We start from the raw sequence: 23,189 nt of genomic DNA, 5'->3' as shown, positions 1-23,189 counted from the left end.
ACAAATTAAGTGATATGTCTGATACCAGTAGGCTTCTCTTGGCAACAAATGCCCTCTTTGCCTATTCTATTTTGTGTCTGAAGTCCTCCTTGCTTCATCCATTGGGTTACTTTGCTTCCAGGGTAGCAAAATTACCTGACTTTGCCTACTTTGTAATCACCGATTTTGATGTTAAGTTTCTCACTATTCTCATTTCTGCTATTTTCATTTACTTTGGTCTACTCTCAATTCCCTATTCTGTACTCATTTGAGTGCTCATTCCATTCAACAGTTCCCGTAATTCTTCTTCAATTTCAATGAGGCAGCTTGCTCAGTTTTTGCTTTATTTTATGTTTGGAGTATTTTGTCTCTTGATTAAGACACTGTTGATGTCTGTGTGGAACTCTCTCACAAGTACTTGGCTGTATAAAACAGATCTTATAATATGTTCAATGGCTTTGACACAAATCTCTAAAGTCTATTTTACATAGAATAATATATGTATGTCTATACACAACTGTTGTTACTGTTTCACTGATCCAAAAATATATATTGTGCTAGCATCATGTTTCACATTATCCTCAGCGGAGACTGAAAAACAGCGGTCTGCTCACACATTCTCAATAATAATTAATAAATTTGTTCTCATCTTATTATTCTTTTATACAAATTATTTCTCATCATATAACGCTGGCACCTGTTTTGATGTTTAAAATCTCTTTACTTAAGTCCCCCTCACCCCCCACCCCACCCCACACTCTCCTCCCCAGGACTACTTGCCAAATAGGAAGCTAATTTATTTTCAGAAGCACAAACATTAAGACAAGAATGAATAAGTATAATAAAATGTTCTAGTTGTAGCAAGTACAAGTGTGAAGATTAGTCAAGAGGTAGCTCAAGATACCTTTAGCACCCCATCCTTGAGGTTTTCCTGTAGCCACCATTGCTGTAAGAAGAATATGAGAGAGCCCTGAAATGTGTAAATGGAAACAACATCTCAGGAGTGGATGACATTCCCTCATTCCCTCAGAATTACTGAAATCTTTGACACAGACACCTAAGACAAAATTATTCCATCTGATGTGCAAAATATACATGACAAGTGAAATATCCTCAAACTTCAAGTGGAAGAAATAATTCCAATGAAAAAACAAAGGTAGATGATGACAAGTGTGAATACTACTGAACTCTCAGTAATACATTATGGTTCCGAAATCCTGACACAAATTATAAGAATGGGGAAACTGCTAGAGGCTGACACTGGAGAACATCAGTTTGTGTTCTGGAAATATGGGGCAATATTAAACATACAGCTTACCTTAGAAGACAGACTGAAGAAACACATTTGTAGGTTTAAAGATAGCTTTTGGCAAAACCAGACATGAAATGGAAGCCATAGTTGAAAATAGAGTGAGATATGATTGTAGCCTATCACCAGTGTTACTCAAATGGGCAAGCTGCAAAGGAAACCACAGAGAAATTTGCAAAGGGCATTAAAATTCAGAGACTTGGAAGAGAAGTTGAACAAAATGAATAGTGTCTTGAAAAAGACATCGAATTTGGGAAAAAACAAATTTATGGCACAACTTGTCTAAAAGAGGGGATCAGTTGGTAGGATGCATCCAGAGACCTCAAGCAACTGTCAGTTTCATAATGGAAGACAGTCAGGGAAAGGGGGGGGGGAGGGGGGGAGGGCATTACAATATGGAGAGAGACCATGGCCTGAATGCAATATGCAGGTTTAATCCGATGTAGGTTGGTGTGCTTATATAGAGAAGAAGAGGCTTGCACTGGTGGAATAGTGTGGGGAGCAGCATCAAACCAGTTTCTGAATGAAGACTGCAACAGACTAAGGTTTTCTTTCTAGCAAAGTAGGAGCTATGTGAACAATACACACCATAATCTTTGAGACTGTGGATTTCAACACAGGATCTGTGCCAAATTTTTGTGGAAAAGGTTCACAGTACTCATCTTAATGGAAGATGAGCACAAACTGGCTCAAGGGAACAATGTTCTCTATTGATTCTAAGTCTTTACAATTTTGACTTTGTTAAACTGACATTGCAGTGTTCATCTTTGGCACTTTAATGTAGGAGATGTGAGAAATTCAGCTAAGTAAAAAAATCTGAGTCATCTGCACATTTAATTACATATACAAGCTGACTTCTGAATTTTCCTTTGCGTGAGACTGCATATCTACATCTACATCCATACTCCGCAAACCACCTAACGGTGTGTGGCAGAGGGTACCTTGAGTATCTCTATTGGTTCTCCCTTCAATTCCAGTCTCGTATTGTTCGTGGAAAGAAGGATTGTCGGTATGCCTCTGTGTGGGCTCTAATCTCTCTGATTTTATCCTCATGGTCTCTTCACGAGATATATGTAGGAGGGAGCAATATACTGCTTGACTCCTTGGTGAAGGTATGTTCTTGAAACTTCAACAAAAGCCCATACCGAGCTACTGAGCATCTCTTCTGCACAGTCTTCCACTGGAGTTTATCTATCATCATTGTAACGCTTTCGCGATTACTAAATGATCCTGTAACGAAGTGCGCTGCTCTCCATTGGATCTTCTCTATCTCTTCTATCAACCCTATCTGGTATGGATCCCACACTGCTGAGCAGTACTCAAGCAGTGAGCGAACAAGCGTACTGTAACCTACTTCCTTTGTTTTCGGATTGCATTTCCTTAGGATTCTTCCAATGAATCTCAGTCTGGCATCTGCTTTACCGATGATCAACTTTATATGATAATTCCATTTTAAACCACTCCTAATGTGTACTCCCAGATAATTTATGGTATTAACTGCTTCCAGTTGCTGACCTGCTATATTGCAGCTAAATGATAAGGGATCTTTCTTTCTATGTATTTGCAGCACATTACACTTGTCTAAATTGAGATTCAATTGCCATTCGCTGCAGATCCTCCTGCATTTCAGTACAATTTTCCATTGTTACAACCTCTTGATATACCACAGCATCATCCGCAAAAAGCCTCAGTTAACTTCCGATGTCATCCACAAGGTCATTTATGTATATTGTGAATAGCAACAGTCCTACGACACTCCCCTGCGGCACACCTGAAATCACTCTTACTTCAGAAGACTTCTCTCCATTGAGAATGACATGCTGCATTCTGTTATCTAGGAACTCCTCAATCCAATCACACAATTGGTCTGATAGTCCATATGCTCTTACTTTGTTCATTAAAGGACTGTGGGGAACTGTATCGAACACCTTGCGGAAGTCAAGAAACACGGCATCTACCTGGGAACCCATGTCTATGGCCCTCTGAGTCTAGTGGATGAATAGCGTGAGCTGGGCTTCACACGATCGTCTTTTTCGAAACCCATGCTAATTCCTACAGAGTAGATTTCTAGTCTCCAGAAAAGTCATTATACTTGAACATAATACGTGTTCCAAAATTCTACAACTGATCAACGTTAGAGACATAGGTCTATAGTCCTGCACATCTGTTTGACATCCCTTCTTGAAAATGGGGATGACCTGTGCCCTTTTCCAATCCTTTGGAACACTGCGCTCTTCTAGAGACCTACAGTACACTGCTGCAAGAAGGGGGGCAAGTTCCTTCGCGTACTCTGAGTAAAATCGAACTGGCATTCCATCAGGTCTAGTGGCCTTTCCTCTTTTGAGTGATTTTAATTGTTTCTCTATCCCTCTGTCATCTATTTTGATATCTACCATTTTGTCATCTGTGTGACAATTTAGAGAAGGAACTACAGTGCAGTCTTCCTCTGTGAAACAGCTTTGGAAAAAGACATTTAATATTTCGGCCTTTAGTCCGTCATCCTCTGTTTCAGTACCATTTTGGTCACAGAGTGTCTGGACATTTTGTTTTGATCCACCTACCGCTTTGACATAAGACCAAAATTTCTTAGGATTTTCTGCCGAGTCAGTACATAGAACTTTACTTTCGAATTCACTGAACGCCTCTCGCATAGCCCTCCTCACAGTGCATTTTGCTTCGCGTAATTTTTGTTTGTCTGCAAGGCTTTGGTTATGTTTATGTTTGCTGTGAAGTTGCCTTTGCTTTTGCAGTAGTTTTCTACCTCAGTTGTTGTACCATGGTGGCTCTTTTCCATCTCTTAAGATCTTGCTTAGCACATACCCATCTAACTCATATTGCATGATGGTTGCATTTGCCAGACGGGCCAAGTTTTAAATTATAATATTGTACTGTTCATGTCTTTTTCACATAATCTTCCACTAACCGTGTCAATGCTCATGTGTAATGTGATACATTGTTCATTTTCAGGAATTCTTGTGATGAACAACTGTTACTATATCATAAATTGTAAACTTAATTCACGATTTTTAGATGCTTTTAGCAACAGTATCCTTCTTCAGAAACAATTGTTCCATAATTTTACTGTATATTTAAATGAAAAAAGATATACACTCCTGGAAATGGAAAAAAGAACACATTGACACCGGTGTGTCAGACCCACCATACTTGCTCCGGACACTGCGAGAGGGCTGTACAAGCAATGATCACACGCACGGCGCAGCGGACACACCAGGAACCGCGGTGTTGGCCGTCGAATGGCGCTAGCTGCGCAGCATTTGTGCACCGCCGCCGTCAGTGTCAGCCAGTTTGCCGTGGCATACGGAGCTCCATCGCAGTCTTTAACACTGATAGCATGCCGCGACAGCGTGGACGTGAACCGTATGTGCAGTTGACGGACTTTGAGCGAGGGCGTATAGTGGGCATGCGGGAGGCCGGGTGGACGTACCGCCGAATTGCTCAACACGTGGGGCGTGAGGTCTCCACAGTACATCGATGTTGTCGCCAGTGGTCGGCGGAAGGTGCACGTGCCCGTCGACCTGGGACCGGACCGCAGCGACGCACGGATGCACGCCAAGACCGTAGGATCCTACGCAGTGCCGTAGGGGACCGCACCGCCACTTCCCAGCAAATTAGGGACACTGTTGCTCCTGGGGTATCGGCGAGGACCATTCGCAACCGTCTCCATGAAGCTGGGCTACGGTCCTGCACACCGTTCGGCCGTCTTCCGATCACGCCCCAACATCGTGCAGCCTGCCTCCAGTGGTGTCGCGACAGGCGTGAATGGAGGGACGAATGGAGACGTGTCGTCTTCAGCGATGAGAGTCGCTTCTGCCTTGGTGCCAATGATGGTCGTATGCGTGTTTGGCGCCGTGCAGGTGAGCGCCACAATCAGGACTGCATACGACCGAGGCACACAGGGCCAACACCCGGCATCATGGTGTGGGGAGCGATCTCCTACACTGGCCGTACACCACTGGTGATCGTCGAGGGGACACTGAATAGTGCACGGTACATCCAAACCGTCATCGAACCCATCGTTCTACCATTCCTAGACCGGCAAGGGAACTTGCTGTTCCAACAGGACAATGCACGTCCGCATGTATCCCGTGCCACCCAACGTGCTCTAGAAGGTGTAAGTCAACTACCCTGGCAAGCAAGATCTCCGGATCTGTCCCCCATTGAGCATGTCTGGGACTGGATGAAGCGGCGTCTCACGCGGTCTGCACGTCCAGCGCGAACGCTGGTCCAACTGAGGCGCCAGGTGGAAATGGCATGGCAAGCCGTTCCACAGGACTACATCCAGCATCTCTACGATCGTCTCCATGGGAGAATAGCAGCCTGCATTGCTGCGAAAGGTGGATATACACTGTACTAGTGCCGACATTGTGCATGCTCTGTTGCCTGTGTCTATGTGCCTGTGGTTCTGTCAGTGTGATCATGTGATGTATCTGACCCCAGGAATGTGTCAATAAAGTTTCCCCTTCCTGGGACAATGAATTCACGGTGTTCTTATTTCAATTTCCAGGAGTGTATTTTTGAGAATTTTTTTTAAACCTGTGAGTTGTGCATTACATATTTCATAGAACATCAGTGTCTATAATTTACAGTCATGTCATATTACATTAGTTTTCTCTTTCAAGAGCAGCATATATTGTCTGCATTTATCGTAAATTAATGCTATTGTCAAATCCATTGGTGAACATAACCAGAAAAATGTTTCAGGGAAACAAGTTTTTCTGTTGCTGTAATGTATATCTCAGTTAACCACTTCAGTTCTGAAAGGTTACTGGTAATACTTGTAGCATCTTAGACCCATAAAGTGAAAGAGAATCAACAAGCTCAGTTTAAACTTATTTGTTTGCTATTCTGTAAAATACTGCACCAATCACAATGCAGTCCCCCTATGTACACTGTTTGTAGGATGGGATAAGATAGTTGCTGTTCATAAGCAGCTGGAAATCACACTGACCACGGTCAATTAATTGAAAGGTGTTGCAAATGAGTGTGTTGAAAGGACTCCTAAGAGTCATATACTAGAGACACCAAAGGTATATGACTCTTAAAAGCCTCCTAAGGTACTGTCTCCTCTGCAGGAAGTACAGGATCTGTCACTACTCACCCACTTGACTGTGAGTAGTGTGTCAGCAGCAGAGCTAGGCAGCCTGTACAGGGGAGACAGGGACCAGGGAGAACTCAGGTTTTTACACTCATTCCCCCAACCAACAAATCTGAGGTGCTGTCTCCCACTTAAACTAAAAGTGAGTTGACGAGACTCACTTCATCTGTTGGGAAACATGCTGTGTTCCATATCAAGGGGAGGCTCACACAAAAGGTTAGGGTCTTGATGTACCTTTACTCAGGACACACACGATTTCAGAGATCATGTGTGCATACAGTTCACAGGCCTGCTTATAGAGGCCACCTGGGTCAGCCTGCTGGCATGCTCTTGTGAGCTGCCAAAGAAACAGTATTATTTGAGTGATCATAAATGAATGCTTGGACTATTCTCTAACCTGTATTACTGTTGTACAGTCAATATGTTCAGTGCTACGCACACCCTTTACTTCATTGTATCTTAAGTGTTTCTCTATAAAGTACTACACTCCATAAATTGTGTTTGTTCTTGTGATAGCAAGTGTCCTACTTGTTGGCAGTTCAAACATATGCTAGGAAAAAGGCAGCATGTGATGGAAGGAACACCATGTTAACTCAGTGTGTATGTCTGGGAACCTGATCTAGCATACTGATGTGGCTATTCTGGTAGCCACTAAGGGTACAGGATGCAGTCAACTGCAGATTATGGTGCACATGAGGACAAACACTGTCTGTCAACTGCGCACTGAGATCATACTTTGATTATTCCACTGGCTGGCAGAGAATGTTGAGAAGGCAATCCTCACTCAGAGTTTCAATGAAGCTCACAATTTGCATTATTGTCCCCAGAACAGATCAGGGGCCTATGGTTCTGAGTAAAGTGGAAGGTTTGAACAAGACACTGCAAAGTTTCTGCAACAGACTAAGCTGAAAATTCCTTAACTTGCGCCACAGGACTGAGAACTGTAGGGTCTCACTAAATACATCAGGGGTGCACTATGCATCAAAGGCTAGTAACAAGGTGGCTGACTGTCTGTGGAGTACACACAAAGTTTTCTATGGTAGATGACTTTCAATCCAGTCCAGTTAATAATAACTGTAGGAGAGCTAGAGGTATCAGTATAAGAACCAAAGAAATGTCAGTCTCATATGACAGTATTGAAATCCTAGTAGTTACCTGCCAAAATATACACGACCAAGTGCCAAAGTTTGCAGCACTCATAAAAAGTAGTGAAGTTCACATAATACTAGGTACAGCCAACTGGTTAAAACCTAAAAGCAACAGCAGAGTGATTTTTGGGGAAAATGTAAACATATCAGAAGGATACACTAATGGAAAATGGAGATGGCACATTTGTTGCAGTAGACAAGAAACTGAAGCTGCATGTGAAATTATTTGGGCAAGACTCAGTGTCAGGGGTGGGCATAAAATTATAACTGACTCCTTCTACTGACTGCTGGTCTTACTCCCTGAGGTAACTGAAAACTTTAGAGAAATCATAAGTTCACTAGTATGTAAGTTCCCCAATCATGCTGTGATCATTGGAGGAGATTTTAATCATCCAATAATCAATGGGATAATTATAGTTTTTTTTTAGTGGTGGGCATGACAAGATATCCTGTAAAACATTACTAAATGCCTTCTCTGAAAACTAACTGGGCCACGTGGTTTGTAATCCCACTCATGACAGAAATATATTTGAACTTATGGCCACAAACAGGCCTGACCTCTTTGAGGATGTCCACATTAAAACCAGTATTTGTGACCATAAGGCAGTTGCAGCAAGACTGATTACCAAAGTACAAAGGGCAACTTAATAAGTGTAAAGATTTATATCTTCAGTAAATAAGATAAAAATGCAGTGGTGCCATGTGCCATATCTCAATGAGGAACTCAAAAAACTTTCAGCACAGGGCACTGCATGTAACTTCTAAAGAAACAGAGACTACTGCATAATACACACATCAAAAAAAGTTTTTCATCACCTCAGTTCGAGAGTTCCAGCACCTGCATAGAACTGGAATAGAGACCAACATAAGCATCATTTCTGCCCTTTTTATTGCTCATGAAAACCACACATTGCATGTTGTACCACCATACAGTGAGACCTTCAGAGGTGGCGGTCCAGATTGCTGTACACACCAGTACCTCTAATACTCTGTAGCATGTCCTCTTGTATTGATGCATGCCTATATTCGTCGTGGCATACTATCCACAAGTTCATCAAGGCACTGTTGGTTCAGATTGTTCCACTCCTCAATGGCAATTTGGTGTTGATCCCTCAGAGTGGTTGGTGAGTCAAGTCATCCACAAACATCCCTTTTCAATCTATCCCAGGCATGTTTGATAGAGTTCATGTCTGGAGAACATGCTGGCCATTCTAGTCGAATGATGTCACTATCCTGAAGGAAGTCATTCACAAGATGTGCATGATGGAGGCGCGAATTGTCATCCATGAAGATGAATGATGCCAATCCTGAGCAGTCCATTAGGCATGTTGTTGGACCCATCTGTACCACACTGCATGGTGTCGTGGTTGCAAAGATGGACCTCACCAAGGATGTTGGGAGTGAATTAGCGCAATCATGCAGCCTATTGTGCATAGTTTGAGTCATAACATGATGTCCTGTGGCTGCACAAGAAGCATTATTCAACATGTTGGCATTGCTGTCAGGATTCCTCCGAGCCATGACAAGTAGGTAGCGGTCATCCACTGTAGTAGTAGCCCTTGGGCGAGGCATGTAATTGACATTTCCTGTCTCTGTATCTCCTCCATGTCTGAACAACATCGCTTTTATTCACTCCGAGACACCTGGACACTTCCCTTGTTGGGAGCCCTTCCTGGCACAAGGTACCAATGCGGATGTGATCAAACTGTGGTATTGACTGTCTAGGCATGGTTGAACTACAAACAACATGAGCTGTGTACCTCCTTCCTGGTGGAATGACTGGAACTGATTGGCTGTCAGACCCCCTCCGTCTAATAGGTGCTGCTCATGCATGGTTGTTTACATCTTTGGGTGGGTTTAGTGACATCACCTGAACAGTCAAAGGGTCTGTGTCTGTGATACAATATCCACAGTCAACATCTATCTTCAGGAGTTCTGGGAACCAGGGTGATACAAAACATTTTTTGGTGTGTGTAGATGTAAAACAGAGCATACGGCTTTGGGCTGAGATGTGCTAAATGAAATGTATTAGCTGCTATGAGAGCAGTACATGATGCCTTCAATGACTACCATAGCAGAATATTATTGAAAGATCTTTTACAGAATCCAAAGAAATTCTGCTCATTTGTAAAAGCTGTTAGTGGCACTAAGATTAGTGTCCAGTCACTCATGGAAAAGACAGCAGCTGCAAATGAGAGTTGCAGAGCAACTCTATTTGCAAATTTTCCTCCACAAATGGAAACTTAGAGTAATGCCCCTACTTAATTCTCATACCACTGCAAAGACAACTGAAACAGATATTTGTGTCAGCTGAGCAACAGCTGAAGTCACTGAAATAGAACAAATCTCCACTGCCCGAGGAATATCTGTCAGATTCTACACCATATTTGGAGCCAAGTTAGCACCTCTTTTATCCATAATGTATTGAAGATTCCTTGAACAGAAAGACAGTGTCATGTTGATTAATCGGGTTTCTGCCAGTTATTCGTGTCTTTCCTGCATTATATTTCAACTGTGTGACTGGCAGTCTTCTTCAGGTGCTATCAGATAGCACCTGAAGAAGACTGCGAGTCACGCAGTTGAAATATCATACAGGAAAGATGCGAATAACCAGCAGAAATCCAATTAGTCAACATGACACCACCTCGCTGGGAAAGCTTGAAGAATTACATTAGAAATACAGTGCCCAGTGATCGGAAGAATATATGAATCACACCCATTTACAAGAAGGGCAGCAGAAGTGAACATCAAACTAACATCCATTATCCCTGACATCCACTTGTTATAGTGGCTTAGAACATATTCTGAGCTCAAATGCAATGAGGTATCTCAGACAGAATGAACCCCTCTATGCTAACCAGCATGGACTCCAAATATGCCAATCATGGGAAATGCAACTTATGCTTTTCTCATATAATATCCTGAAAGCTATGGATCAAGGCAGTCAGATACAGAGTGTTTCAAAAATGACCAGTATATTTGAAACGGCAATAAAAACTAAACGAGCAGCGATAGAAATACACCGTTTGCTGCAATATGCTTGGGACAACAGTACATTTTCAGGCGGACAAACTTTCAAAATTACAGTAGTTACAATTTTCAACAACAGATGGCACTGCAAGTGATGTGAAAGATATAGAAGACAACGCAGTCTGTGGGTGCGCCATTCTGTACGTCGTCTTTCTGCTGTAAGCGTGTCCTGTTCACAACGTGCAAGTGTGCTGTAGACAACATGGTTTATTCCTTAGAACAGAGGATTTTTCTGGTGTTGGAATTCCACCGCCTAGAACACAGTGTTGTCGTAACAAGACGAAGTTTTCAATGGAGATTTAATGTAACCAAAGGACCGAAAAGTGATACAATAAAGGATCTGTTTGAAAAATTTCAACGGACTGGGAACGTGACGGATGAAAATGCTGGAAAGGTAGGGCGACCGCGTACGGCAACCACAGAGGGCAACGCGCAGCTAGTGCAGCAGGTGATCCAACAGCGGCCTCGGGTTTCCGTTCGCCGTGCTGCAGCTGCTGTCCAAATGATGCCAACGTCCACATATCGTCTCATGCGCCAGAGTTTACACCTCTATCCATACAAAATTCAAACGCGGCAACCCCTCAGCGCCGCTACCATTGCTGCACAAGAGACATCCGCTAACGATATAGTGCACAGGATTGATGACGGCGATATGCATGTGGACAGCATTTGGTTTACTGATGAAGCTTATTTTTATCTGGATGGCTTCGTCAATAAACAGAACTGGCACATATGGGGAACCGAAAAGCCCCATGTTGCAGTCCCATCGTCCCTGCATCCTCAAAAAGTACTGGTCTGGGCCGCCATTTCTTCCAAAGGAATCATTGGCCCATTTTCCAGATCCAAAACGATTACTGCATCACACTATCTGGACATTCTTCGTGAATTTGTGGCGGTACAAACTGCCTTAGACGACACTGCGAACACCTCGTGGTTTATGCAAGACGGTGCCCGGCCACATCGCACGGCCGACGTCTTTAATTTCCTGAATGAATATTTCGATGATCGTGTGATTGCTTTGGGCTATCTGAAACATACAGGAGGCGGTGTGGATTGGCCTCCCTATTCGCCAGACATGAACCCCTGTGACTTCTTTCTGTGGGGACACTTGAAAGACCAGGTGTACCGCCAGAATCCAGAAACAATTGAACAGCTGAAGCAGTACATATCATCTGCATGTGAAGCCATTCCGCCAGACACGTTGTCAAAGGTTTCGGGTAATTTCATTCAGAGACTACGCCATATTATTGCTACGCATGGTGGATATGTGGAAAATATCGTACTATAGAGTTTCCCAGACCGCAGTGCCATCTGTTGTTGAAAATTGTAACTACTATAATTTCGAAAGTTTGTCTGCCTGAAAATGTACTGTTGTCCCAAGCATATTGCAACAAACGGTGTATTTCTATCACTGCTCGTTTAGTTTTTATTGCCGTTTCAAATATACCGGTCATTTTTGAAACACCCCGTAGATGCAATGTTTCTTAACTTCCAAAAGGTATTTGACTCACAAGGAAATGGGACCAAGCATGAAATTTTTCACACAGAAAGAATACATCTAAAGAAATACAGTGCCAAAATTTTAGCTGCTAAGGTGCACAGGACGTATTTCTTTTAATGTTCCAGTTACTCTTTTTTGTCATGCAAAGAAACACTTATAACAGCAGTTCATACAACCCTTCCTACCTTGCGAGCAAATTGGCAAATATACAGTTGCAGTCATGACAACAGAGTGTAGCACCACACATAGCAAAGTCCAAAATGCATACACACAAATTTTAAGCATTGAAACCATGCAAAAATCCCTCAAATCATTAGTTTCTTGAATGACTTGCAGTTCATACAAACAGCTAAACTGTTGCAGATGTAGTTATTACACAAGTGACTAGCAGAAGAAAGAAAATCAAGGCAGTGTATGATGTTACATCACAGATGATTTTACTAACAATGGAACAGTTCCTTGTTTATTTCCTGTAGTAATCACAAAAATATGAAGTGTCTATTGGATGATGAAAACAAACTGAATATTTTTCTTACACTAGGCAAGCATGATACAAGAAAAATGAATACATTCTGGCAGTTCAGTGTAATTACGGGTTTTAGTTGGACAATACTGGGGCAGATTTAAAGTGATCATTGTTGTTTTTCTGCATATTGTGCTGCATACCAGGCATACTTGATCAAATTCATAAAATGTGGTGGCGAAAACTGATGATGCACAAGTGTCTTAAGTTTAGCAATATTGTTCCACTGATAAACCCAAGAGACAAATAGCTGTCAATAACTACGTTGTTTGACAGGATTCTGAAAAATGCTTTATACTCTCAAAAAAATTTTTACAAGAGGCTGAATCACGTTATTAGTTACTGGTAGAATCCCATTATTACATTAACAGCCTTTCATTGTCCTCCTAAAGACAGAAGTCCTGTTATGTCCAGACCATGACTCCAACAAAAGCAATGAATTATTTTCTGCAACTGGTAAAAAGATGTTTCAGATGTAATATTGAAACTTATTCTCTTCCATTTTTACAGATTAGTTACATCGATTATAAGATGTTTTTCAGCTAATTAGTCCTTTTTTATTTTTGGTACTAATTCGCCTTCAGGTTCCTGCAGACAGATTAAAAATTGCAGAAATAGTAATTCACTGATACTTATCACTGGCCCTGCTGTATGCGAATGTGTCATAGATTTCATTGACTCAAAGCAACTATGTCTTTTTTACCCTCAAAATGATAAAGTGCAGTTTGCAACAGTTCTTGCATGAAACCTGACTGACTAGCATTATAAGCAGCATTTCAGGGAATAACAAGAAGTTTCACCTTCATGTCAGCTACAAATTTCTCTGTAGTATTACCAAATAATGACATCTCCTCTAGATGTTTATTTCAAGTAAACTTTGTAATTTTGCAGCATTCTTTTCCATATAACTTTCTGAATCTGTTTAACTACATTGAAAAAGCCTGGAAATAAGTAATGTTCATCTCAGTCATAATTTAGAGACCCCAGTTTCATAGATCTCCCTTGGTAACAGTGCACTGACTTTCATAAGCAGTTCTGAATCTTTAGAGTAGCCATCCTTTCGCACTTTTGTGAGTTTCATTTCAGCACATATTTTGTAGTTTGTGTAAATCTTTCTTCCATTTATACAAGCCACTTTCTGATTGTATAACAGGAAATTGGCTTTGCACACTGCTTAACTTTATTTGTTTTCTTCCCCCTTCATTTAACCAAAAAAAAAAAAAAAAAAAAAAAATGTACACCATTTTCTCCCTCCCTGAAAATTACTACTGTAATGTTTCCTATATTTTTGATATGAACTTTAACTAGCACAACAATCATTGTTTGTGCCAATTCATGGAATCAGCAGACTTATTTCCTGTTTCTTCTAATGTTTGCACAATTTCTAACAAAATTTTAACATCATTCAGATGAATGACCAAGGAATGAACTAATACATAACACATACACAGATTTTTTGGAGAAATAGGAGATTTTGCTTGCATACCACATACTTCATATTTCATCTTTGTAACACTGAAAACATTAATTGGATTTTACATTACTGTCAAACTCTGGAGCCTGTACAAAGACAGATGCTATTAGGAAGCATATACGAAAATGACACAAAGAAAATTAATTCAGTTTTATTTCCATTGTTAATACTTAGTGATATTGCAAAGGGGCCGGCTAATTATTGTGGATATCAAATTAGGTGCAGATCTGAGGAAATAATAATTGTGAACAATTGTGTCAGAGAAACTATCAATGGAAACTGGAATTCGCTTTACGAATTACAATTGCACTGTGTCGTGTTATGTGTATACTGATGTGCCATCAAACAAGGCTATGCAGCTGCCATGTTGTACATATGCAGGCCGGGGAAAAAAAAAAAAAAAAAACAGATTCTGGGAGGTACAATGTAATGGGAGTAGGGTCAACATGACACGCAAATTAATAGGTTATTCAAATCCTTTCTTTTCGTAATATGTGGGACTGAAGTTTGAGATATTTCTTTGTATCCAGTGTGTTGAATGTATTTGACTTCCCTCTGACACCAACACATCTTACAAAACAAGAAAATGGAAGCTTATTTCTCTCTCTCTCTCTCTCTCTCTCTCTCTCTCTCTCCACTTGCAACTAGCAGATTCTCCTTATTCACTGACTTTCTGTACATGGTGGCATTATAACGTAGTTTTACAACAATACCTCTGCATACTGCACTTTTTTGTGACACAAATGCTTTGTGAATTAAGTCCATTTAAAAATGTATGTTGTATTTGCTCCAACTGGTAGGCAATCACATCACTGGCCCATTCTTTCTCACCGAGTCTGCTGTCAACAGTGCTGTTTACCTGGGAGTCTTACAATAGTTCTCCATGCCACAATTGGAACACCTGCAACCTGATGTCATGTTCCAGCAGGATGAGACACCACCCAATTGGTCTCCAAATGCCTGTCAATTTCTACATGAAAAGTTTTCAGATACATGGATTAGACAAGAAGGTCCAATTCAATGACTGCCATGATCCCCTGACCTCATACCATCTAAACTTCTTCCTGTGGCATTTTGTAAAGGATATGGTGTGCCAAACTGAGGTTAGAGCTATAGGACATGCATTCACAATGCATTTTAACATGCCACCATAGTGATCTTGAACTGTAAATGGAAAGAAATTGAATTCTGACTAGACATTACCCTTGCCACTAAGGTTGCAAAAACTGATGTGTATGAATGAGGAAAAAAAACATTATGAGCTATCTTATCACATGTTGAATATCTAGCATAGTTTTAAAACTAGTATAGTCATAAGTTGTAGAGATAGTATATGAACACCATGTATTATTTTGTGTGCCATTGCTTTTTCTCTATAAAAAATACCTAGAAAGGTAATCACGCTGGTTATGATTAAGTACAACACTTGAACTTTTCAGTGAAGCAAATGTACCATAATGTACCTGGCATACACAATAATGTATTTTGTGCTGGTTATGATTAAGTATAATACATGAACTACTCAGAAAAGCTAATTTTATAAAAACCTATTGCAATGTATTGTAAACGTCACTCCTTTACTGTAAATATTAATATATTTTGTCTGACACCTATACTACATTGTATAATATTAGATCATATGGACTAAATAAGTAAGTTGTAGCACAAGTCTTTGTAATCGTATTGCCCAATGTAGTAATCAGGTATTTTCCGGTATTCCATAATTTTAATGCAGTTCGTTTATTTGTTGGTTTACATACAAATGATCATTATTAGTAACATGTCCTGTAACTTAGTTTTTTTATGTCTGAGGATGGTACAGTAAGACCACAATTACCCAGCACTTGATAAACCAGCACACCTGATGGTCCGGGACACGTCAGAAATTTTCCCGTATTTTTAACTCGGTGCTATTGGCAGTACAATCAGATGCCTTCAGCAAACACCAGAACAGTTTGGCACAGCAAGTGGTCAGTAACTATTGCCGGCTTCACTGAGTGATTGTTCTCACCAAGATAAGACAACTGCATTGTTGGCTTTGTGATAGTTTCAACCATTCTTCACTCACTAGACAATAATGTACAGTACTTATATTTGCATCAGTGTTATACAGTTTTATTTAGTATTGAATTGAAAAACTGGTAGAAGCGGACCTCAGGGAAGAGCAGTTTGGATTCCGGAGAGATGTAGGAACACACAAGGCGATACTGACCCTATGGCTTCTCACAGAAGATAGGTTAAGAAAGGGAAATCTAGGGTTATAGGATTTGTGGACTTAGAGAAAGCTTTTCACAATGTTGACTGGAATGTAGCAGGGGTAAAACATAGTGAGTGAAAGGCTATTTACAGTTTGAACACAAAGCAGATGGTTGTTATAAGAGTTGAGGGGCAGGGAAAGAAAAGTGGTTGAGGAGGGAGTCAGAAAGGTATGTAGCCTGTCCCCAGTGTTATTCAATCTGTATATTGAGAAAGCAGGAAAGGAAATAAAACAAAAATTTGGAGTAGGAATTAAAATCCAGAAAGAAGAAATAAAAACTTTGAGATTTGGTGAAGACATTTTAATTCTTGACTTGGAATGACCTGGAAGAGAGTTGAATGGAATGGACAGTATATTGACAGGAGGACATAGGATGAACATCAACAAAAGCAAAACGAGGATAATGGAATGTAGCGAAATTAAATCAGGTGATGCTGAGGGAATTAGATTAGGAAATGAGACACGTAAAGTAGTAAATGAGTTTTGCTATTTTGGGGAGCAAAATAACTGATGATGGTTGAAGTAGGAAGGATATAAAATGTAGACTGGTAATGGAAAGAAAAGTGTTTCTGAAGAAGAGAAATTTGCTAACATCAAGTACAGATTTAAGTATCAGGAAGTCCTTTCTGAAATTATTTGTATGGAGTGCAGCCATGTATGGAAGTCCAACATGGACGGTAAACAGTTTAGACAAGAAGAGAACAGAAGCTTTTGAAATATGGCGCTACAGATGAATGCTGAGCATTAGATGGGTAGATCACATAAGTAATGAGGAGACACTGAATAGAATTGGTGAGAAGAGAAATTTGTGGTACAACCTGACTAAAAAAAGGGATTGGTTGGTTGGACACATTCTGAGGCACGAAGTGATCACCAATTTAGTACTAGAGGGAAACATGGGGGGTAAACATCATAGACAGAGACCACAAGATGAGCACAGTAAGCAGATTCAGAGGGATGCAGGTTGCAGCAGTTACACAGATATGAAGAGGCTTGCACAGGATAGAGTGGCATGGACAGCTGTATCAAACCAGTCTTTGAACTGAAGACCACAACAACAACACAGATACATTTAGTAAAGTGGCATAAAGCTGGTGTAACATATCTTGATTTTTCAAAATATTTAGAAGCTATATATCATGACCTCTTTAAATAATTAGAAAATTTTATTATGAACCGAGAAAAAACAGGTATAAAAGAGGGACAAAACAGTACAGAAGTAATTTTGAACACTAAAGACATAATTTACCTTTCTGAAGTGTTTCTTAGAGTCACTGTTTACCAGACAGTGCTTATTTTTTACCATCTTCCATTTTAAATTTGTTCTAACAATTATACAAAATAGTTTAGATGCAAAATCCATTGTATCATATTACCGGTCTGTTTGGTCTATGCACTTTTGCTACATATATCATTTTGTTGAACCTTGTCTGCATCTTTTACTTGTACAGATAATCCAACTCTACTTACTTTGCAACTTCCGCCGATGGAACCTGGGACTCCCAAGAAAACTATTTTTTATTGTTGTAAGCCTAGATCTCCAATGATGGCCTGTTGTACTTGTATGTGGTGATCCAGGTGGGGTACAAGGTGCCACATTCACAGTGCTCAGACCTGCTAACATAAGGGTAACAATATCATTAGTAAAATGAAAAGCTATGCATAGGAAACACAACAGCTTGGGGCTTCAAAATTGGGACAAAATGCATGGCATAGTACACTCATAAAAGTAGATTATGTACACTATCAGATTCATTCAACACCTTTACGATGGCTTTTACACTGCTGAGGATGCTTTCAGTGAGCTGTCTCAAAGTCTGTGGAGGAATGGCAGTCCATTTTCCTGTAGAGCTGAAACCAGAGAAAATAATGATGCTGGATTCTAGGGTTTAAACTGAAATTGATGTTATAGCTCATACCAAAGGTCTTCTATTGGGTTCAAGTCAGGCCAATCCATTTCAGGAATGTTACTGTTCACAAAGCATTCCCTCATAGATGCCACTTTATCGCAAAGTGGAATTTGATGCTGATACAAACAATTACCATCTCTCAATTGTTTATTTAGTGGATGTAGAACACAGTGCTGTAAAATATGTTAATATCCTCCTATATTTAGTGTTTTCTTAAACACAACAAAGGGACTACACTCTAGCCTTACGAAATACTCCCACACAGTAACACCACCTTCTCCGTACTTCATTATTGGCATTCGCCAAGCCAAACCCTTCCATTGGATTACCACAAGGTACAGCATGATTCAGCATTCCAAATCATTTTTTTCCAGCCATCCATCCAGTGGTTTCAATCTTTACACCACCTCAAGCTTCACTTAGCACTACCTACAGAAATGTGTGGCTTATGAGGGGCTGCTCAACAATTGTACCCTACACAGTTGCTGTGCTAGCTGGACTGCTGACAGCACTTTGGAACATACAAGTGATTATTTATGCTGATTTCATACAGTTTTTTTACAACTATCCTCCTCAATACTTGATGATCCCTGTCTGTCAGTGCATGGGTCTTCCTGGTCTTGATTTAGTTGTGGCTGTTCCTTCATGTTTCCAGTTCACAATCACATCATTAGCCACCAATTTGGGCAGCTTTGTGAGAGTTAAAATATCTCTGATGTATTTGTTATTCAGGTGGAATCCAATGACTATGCTACATTCGAAGTCATTGCACTCTCCTGACCAACCAAATCTGCTGTTACTGCTTCTCTACTGACAACACAATTGTTATAACGTCAAATTAAACACATATATTTCAAAATGACACAACATATGTAAGTCACACAGCAAATTGACCTAGCAAGACATGTGAACACGGTAACATTCAAATTAGCATTGAGTCCAAGTCTAGCGGCTACTGGCTGGCTGGCCACTTAGGTGGCGCGGTTGCTGCATATCTGGCAGACAGCGCGTAGAGGACGCACGTAATTGCGCGGTAGCACTTTGAATGATCGGCGAGTCATAACACTTTTCCATCCTTTGAAATTTTTGAACTGGTCTTGATGGATGTGGCCTGTAGATTGCTAATGTCCACAGGTGTTGTTTGACTGGCCGTAAAGTCTCGAGGAGGAGGCTTCCCATACGGACGGAAGTGTCCCCGATGATAACGGGTCGAGATGACAGGATATGTAGGGCTCGAATCAGCTGGGGCCCTGTGCACCAATCTGCCCGTTGCGGCAAGTCCGGTTAATATAACAGGAGACATGGGCGATGTGTCGGCATCCGTAGGAGAAGGAGGCGAGTAAAGTTGCTCTGATAGATGATGGTCATCTGGTTCCTGCATGGGCACATCTCCTGGTGGCATCTGTTCTTGTGCTGGCACTGAGATGACAGTGAGAGGGCTGTGTTGTGAGTAATGAGAGATGCCAAGATCCTGAGTGTCAGGTAGAGCCGAAGGTGGTGTAGCGGCATTCGGAACAGGTGTTGCCAGCACACAAGGTCGAAGCTGGTCGGAATGACCCACTGCAACACCCGTGTCCGTCTGGATTTCATACAGGCATCGACCACAATGTCGTAAGATGCGGCCAGGACTCCATTTTGGCTGCCTGCCATATCCCCGTACCCATACAAGGTCGTCGGCAGGGAACCGGCCAAGTGAAGGCACCTGTGGCCGGGATGTGGAAGGCCGCAGAAGATGAAGTAGCGTGCGGGGCTGTCAACCATGTAAGAGCTCAGCCGGGCTGTGGTCGCCCATGGGGGTGAAATGCTAAGAAGCTAGAAACTGGAGAAGTGCATCATCAGCAGCAGAAGAAGTCAGGAGTTTCCGCATCTGAGCCTTAAATGTGCAGACCAGCCATTCAACCTCACTGTTTGATTGTGGATGGACGGAGGGGCGGTGACATGCATAACACCGTGACGAGCACAAAAATCTGCAAATTCTGAAGAGGCAAATTGCAGACCATTATCAGTAACAAGAGTAGAGGGAAGGCCTACCAAAGAAAAAGTGCAAGCGAGAGCACTTGTGGTTGCCGCGGTGGTAAGCTACGTGCAACGGACAACGGAAGGAAAGTTAGAGTAGGTGTCAGTAACGAGAAGCCAATGAGTACCTAAAAAAGGTCCCACGAAGTCAGCATGAATGCGCTCCCAGGGCGTCTCAGGCGAAGGCCACGGTGACAAAGATGACTTCGGAGCGGCGGCCTGTGATGCACAAGGGCCGCAGGCAGCGACCATGTGTGCTATTTCGGAGCCGATGCCAGGCCAGTACACATGACGCCGTGCCGGAGATTTTGTGCGAGAGACACCCCAGTGCCCTTGGTGAAGGAGGCACAAGACCGAAGCATGCAGGTACCACAACACACGGTGAAGCATTGTCGGTGGAAAGGAGGATAACACCATCCCTAGCCGTGAGGTGGTAGCGCAAAGTGTAGTAGTTCCGCAACGGATCAGAAGTCTTAGCGAACAGACAATCTGGCCAACCCTTCTGAATACAGCGTAAAACCTGGGAGAGGGTAGGGTCAGAACCAGTAGCAGCCGCCAGCTGGTCCCCGGTGATGGGGAATCCATCCACAACCCACTGCTCAGCAACATCTAGGTGGAAACACAAACGTTGGTCGAATGCCAGATCAGGACCCATGGGAAGGCGAGATAGTGCATCAGCATTTGCATGTTGAGCTGTTGGCCAGAAATGAATCTCGTAATTGAAACAAGACAAGTAAAGAGCCCAACGCTGGAGGTGGTGTGCAGCCATGTTGGGAAGTGACATTGATGGATGAAACAAGGAAACAAGTGGTTTGTGATCTGTGACAAGATGAAATTTGGATCCATAGAGAAAAACACTAAACTTATGAAGAGCATAAATAATGGCCAAAGCTTCTTTTTCAATTTGAGAATACTTTTGTTGGGCATCCGTGAGCGTTTTGGAGGCATAAGCAATGGGTTGTTCAGAACCGTCAGAAAAACGGTGCGCAAGGACTTCACTGACCCTGTATTGAGAGGCGTCCATGCCAAGAACAAGATGTTGGCCAGGTCGATAAGTAGCCAGGCACGGGGCCTGTCTTCAATTTCTGGAAAGCCGCATCGCATGACGCGGACCAGTGAAAAGGCATGGTTTTATGCAACAGGCGATGCAATGGCTGAACCTCCGAAGCAGCAGACGGTAAAAACTTGTGATAGTATGCTATTTTCCCCAAGAAGGCCTGCAGTTCCTTAACAGATGTAGGGCAAGGAAGTGCATTGATCGCAGCGACTGTTTGCTGAAGCGGACGAATACCATCCCGAGATAGTTGAAACCCCAAGTACTTGATGTTGTTGTTGTTGTGGTCTTCAGTCCTGAGACTGGTTTGATGCAGCTCTCCATGCTACTCTATCCTGTGCAAGCTTCTTCATCTCCCAGTACCTACTGCAGCCTACATCCTTCTGAATCTGCTTAGTGTATGCATCTTTTGGTCTCCCTCTATGATTTTTACCCTCCACACTGCCCTCCAATACCAAATTGGTGATCCCTTGATGCCTCAGAACGTATCCTACCAACCGATCCCTTCTTCTAGTCAAGTTGTACCACAAACATCTCTTCTCCCCAATCCTATTCAATACCTCCTCGTTAGTTATGTGATCTACCCATCTAATCTTCAGCATTCTTCTGTAGCACCACATTGCGAAAGCTTCTATTCTCTTCTTGTCCAAACTGGTTATCGTCCATGTTTCACTTCCATACATGGCTACACTCCATACGAATACTTTCAGAAACGACTTCCTGACACTTAAATCTATACTCGATGTTAACAAATTTCTCTTCTTCAGAAACGCTTTCCTTGCCATTGCCAGTCTACATTTTATATCCTCTCTACTTCGACCATCAGCAGTTATTTTGCTCCCCAAATAGCAAAACTCCTTTACTACTTTAAGTGTCTCATTTCCTGATCTAATTCCCTCAGAATCACCTGACTTCATTCGAGTACATTCCATTATCTTCATTTTGCTTTTGTTGATGTTCATCTTATATCCTCCTTTCAAGACACTATCCATTCCGTTCAACTGCTCTTCCAAGTCCTTTGCTGTCTCTGACAGAATTACAATGTCATCAGCGAACCTCAACATTTTTATTTCTTCTCCATGGACTTTAATACCTACTCTGAATTTTTCTTTTGTTTCCTTTACTGCTTGCTCAATATACAGATTGAATAACATCGGGGAGAGGCAACAACCCTGTCTCACTCCCTTCCCAATCACTGCTTCCCTTTCATGCCCCTCGACTCTTATAACTGCCATCTGGTTTCTGTACAAATTGTAAATAGCTTTTCGCTCCCTGTATTTTACCCCTGCCACATTCAGAATTTGAAAGAGAGTATTCCAGTCAACATTGTCAAAAGCTTTCTCTAAGTCTACAAATGCTAGAAATGTAGGTTTGCCTTTTCTTAGTCTAGCTTCTAAGATAAGTCGTAGGGTCAGTATTGCCTCACGTGTTCCCATATTTCTACAGAATCCAAACTGATCTTCCCCGAGGTCGGCTTCTACTAGTTTTTCCATTCGTCTGTAAAAAATTTGCGTTAGTATTTTGCAGCCGTGACTTAGTAAACTGATAGTTCGGTAATTTTCACATCTGTCAACACCTGCTTTCTTTGGGATTGGAATTATTATATTCTTCTAGAAGTCTGAGGGAATTTCGATTGTCTCATACATTTTGCTCACCAGATGGTAGAGTTTTGTTAGGACTGGCTCTCCCAAGGCCGTCAGTAGTTCTAATGGAATGTTGTCTACTCCTGGGGCCTTGTTTCGACTCAGGTCTTTCAGTGCTCTGTCAAACTCTTCACGCAGTATCGTATCTCCCATTTCCTTTTCATTTATATTCTCTTCCGTTTCTATGACATTGCCCTCAAGTACATCGCCCTTGTATAGTCCCTCTATA

The 23,189-nt window shown here is 41.7% G+C and overlaps 1 protein-coding gene across 1 annotated transcript in view; it reads right to left on the bottom strand.

The window, feature by feature from the left end:
- Nucleotides 1-23,189, bottom strand: part of LOC124711610 (serine/threonine-protein kinase BRSK2) — a 207,150-nt gene that overhangs the window by 59,967 nt on the left and 123,994 nt on the right. The window contains exon 10 of the mRNA XM_047241774.1: nucleotides 17,808-17,951. Coding sequence (XP_047097730.1) covers nucleotides 17,808-17,951 — 144 coding nt within the window. The remainder of the gene's footprint in view (nucleotides 1-17,807; nucleotides 17,952-23,189) is intronic.

This window comes from Schistocerca piceifrons, chromosome 8 (assembly GCF_021461385.2).
Source record: "Schistocerca piceifrons isolate TAMUIC-IGC-003096 chromosome 8, iqSchPice1.1, whole genome shotgun sequence".
Lineage (NCBI taxonomy): Eukaryota > Metazoa > Arthropoda > Insecta > Orthoptera > Acrididae > Schistocerca > Schistocerca piceifrons.
This window is presented reverse-complemented; position numbering and strand designations above follow the sequence as displayed.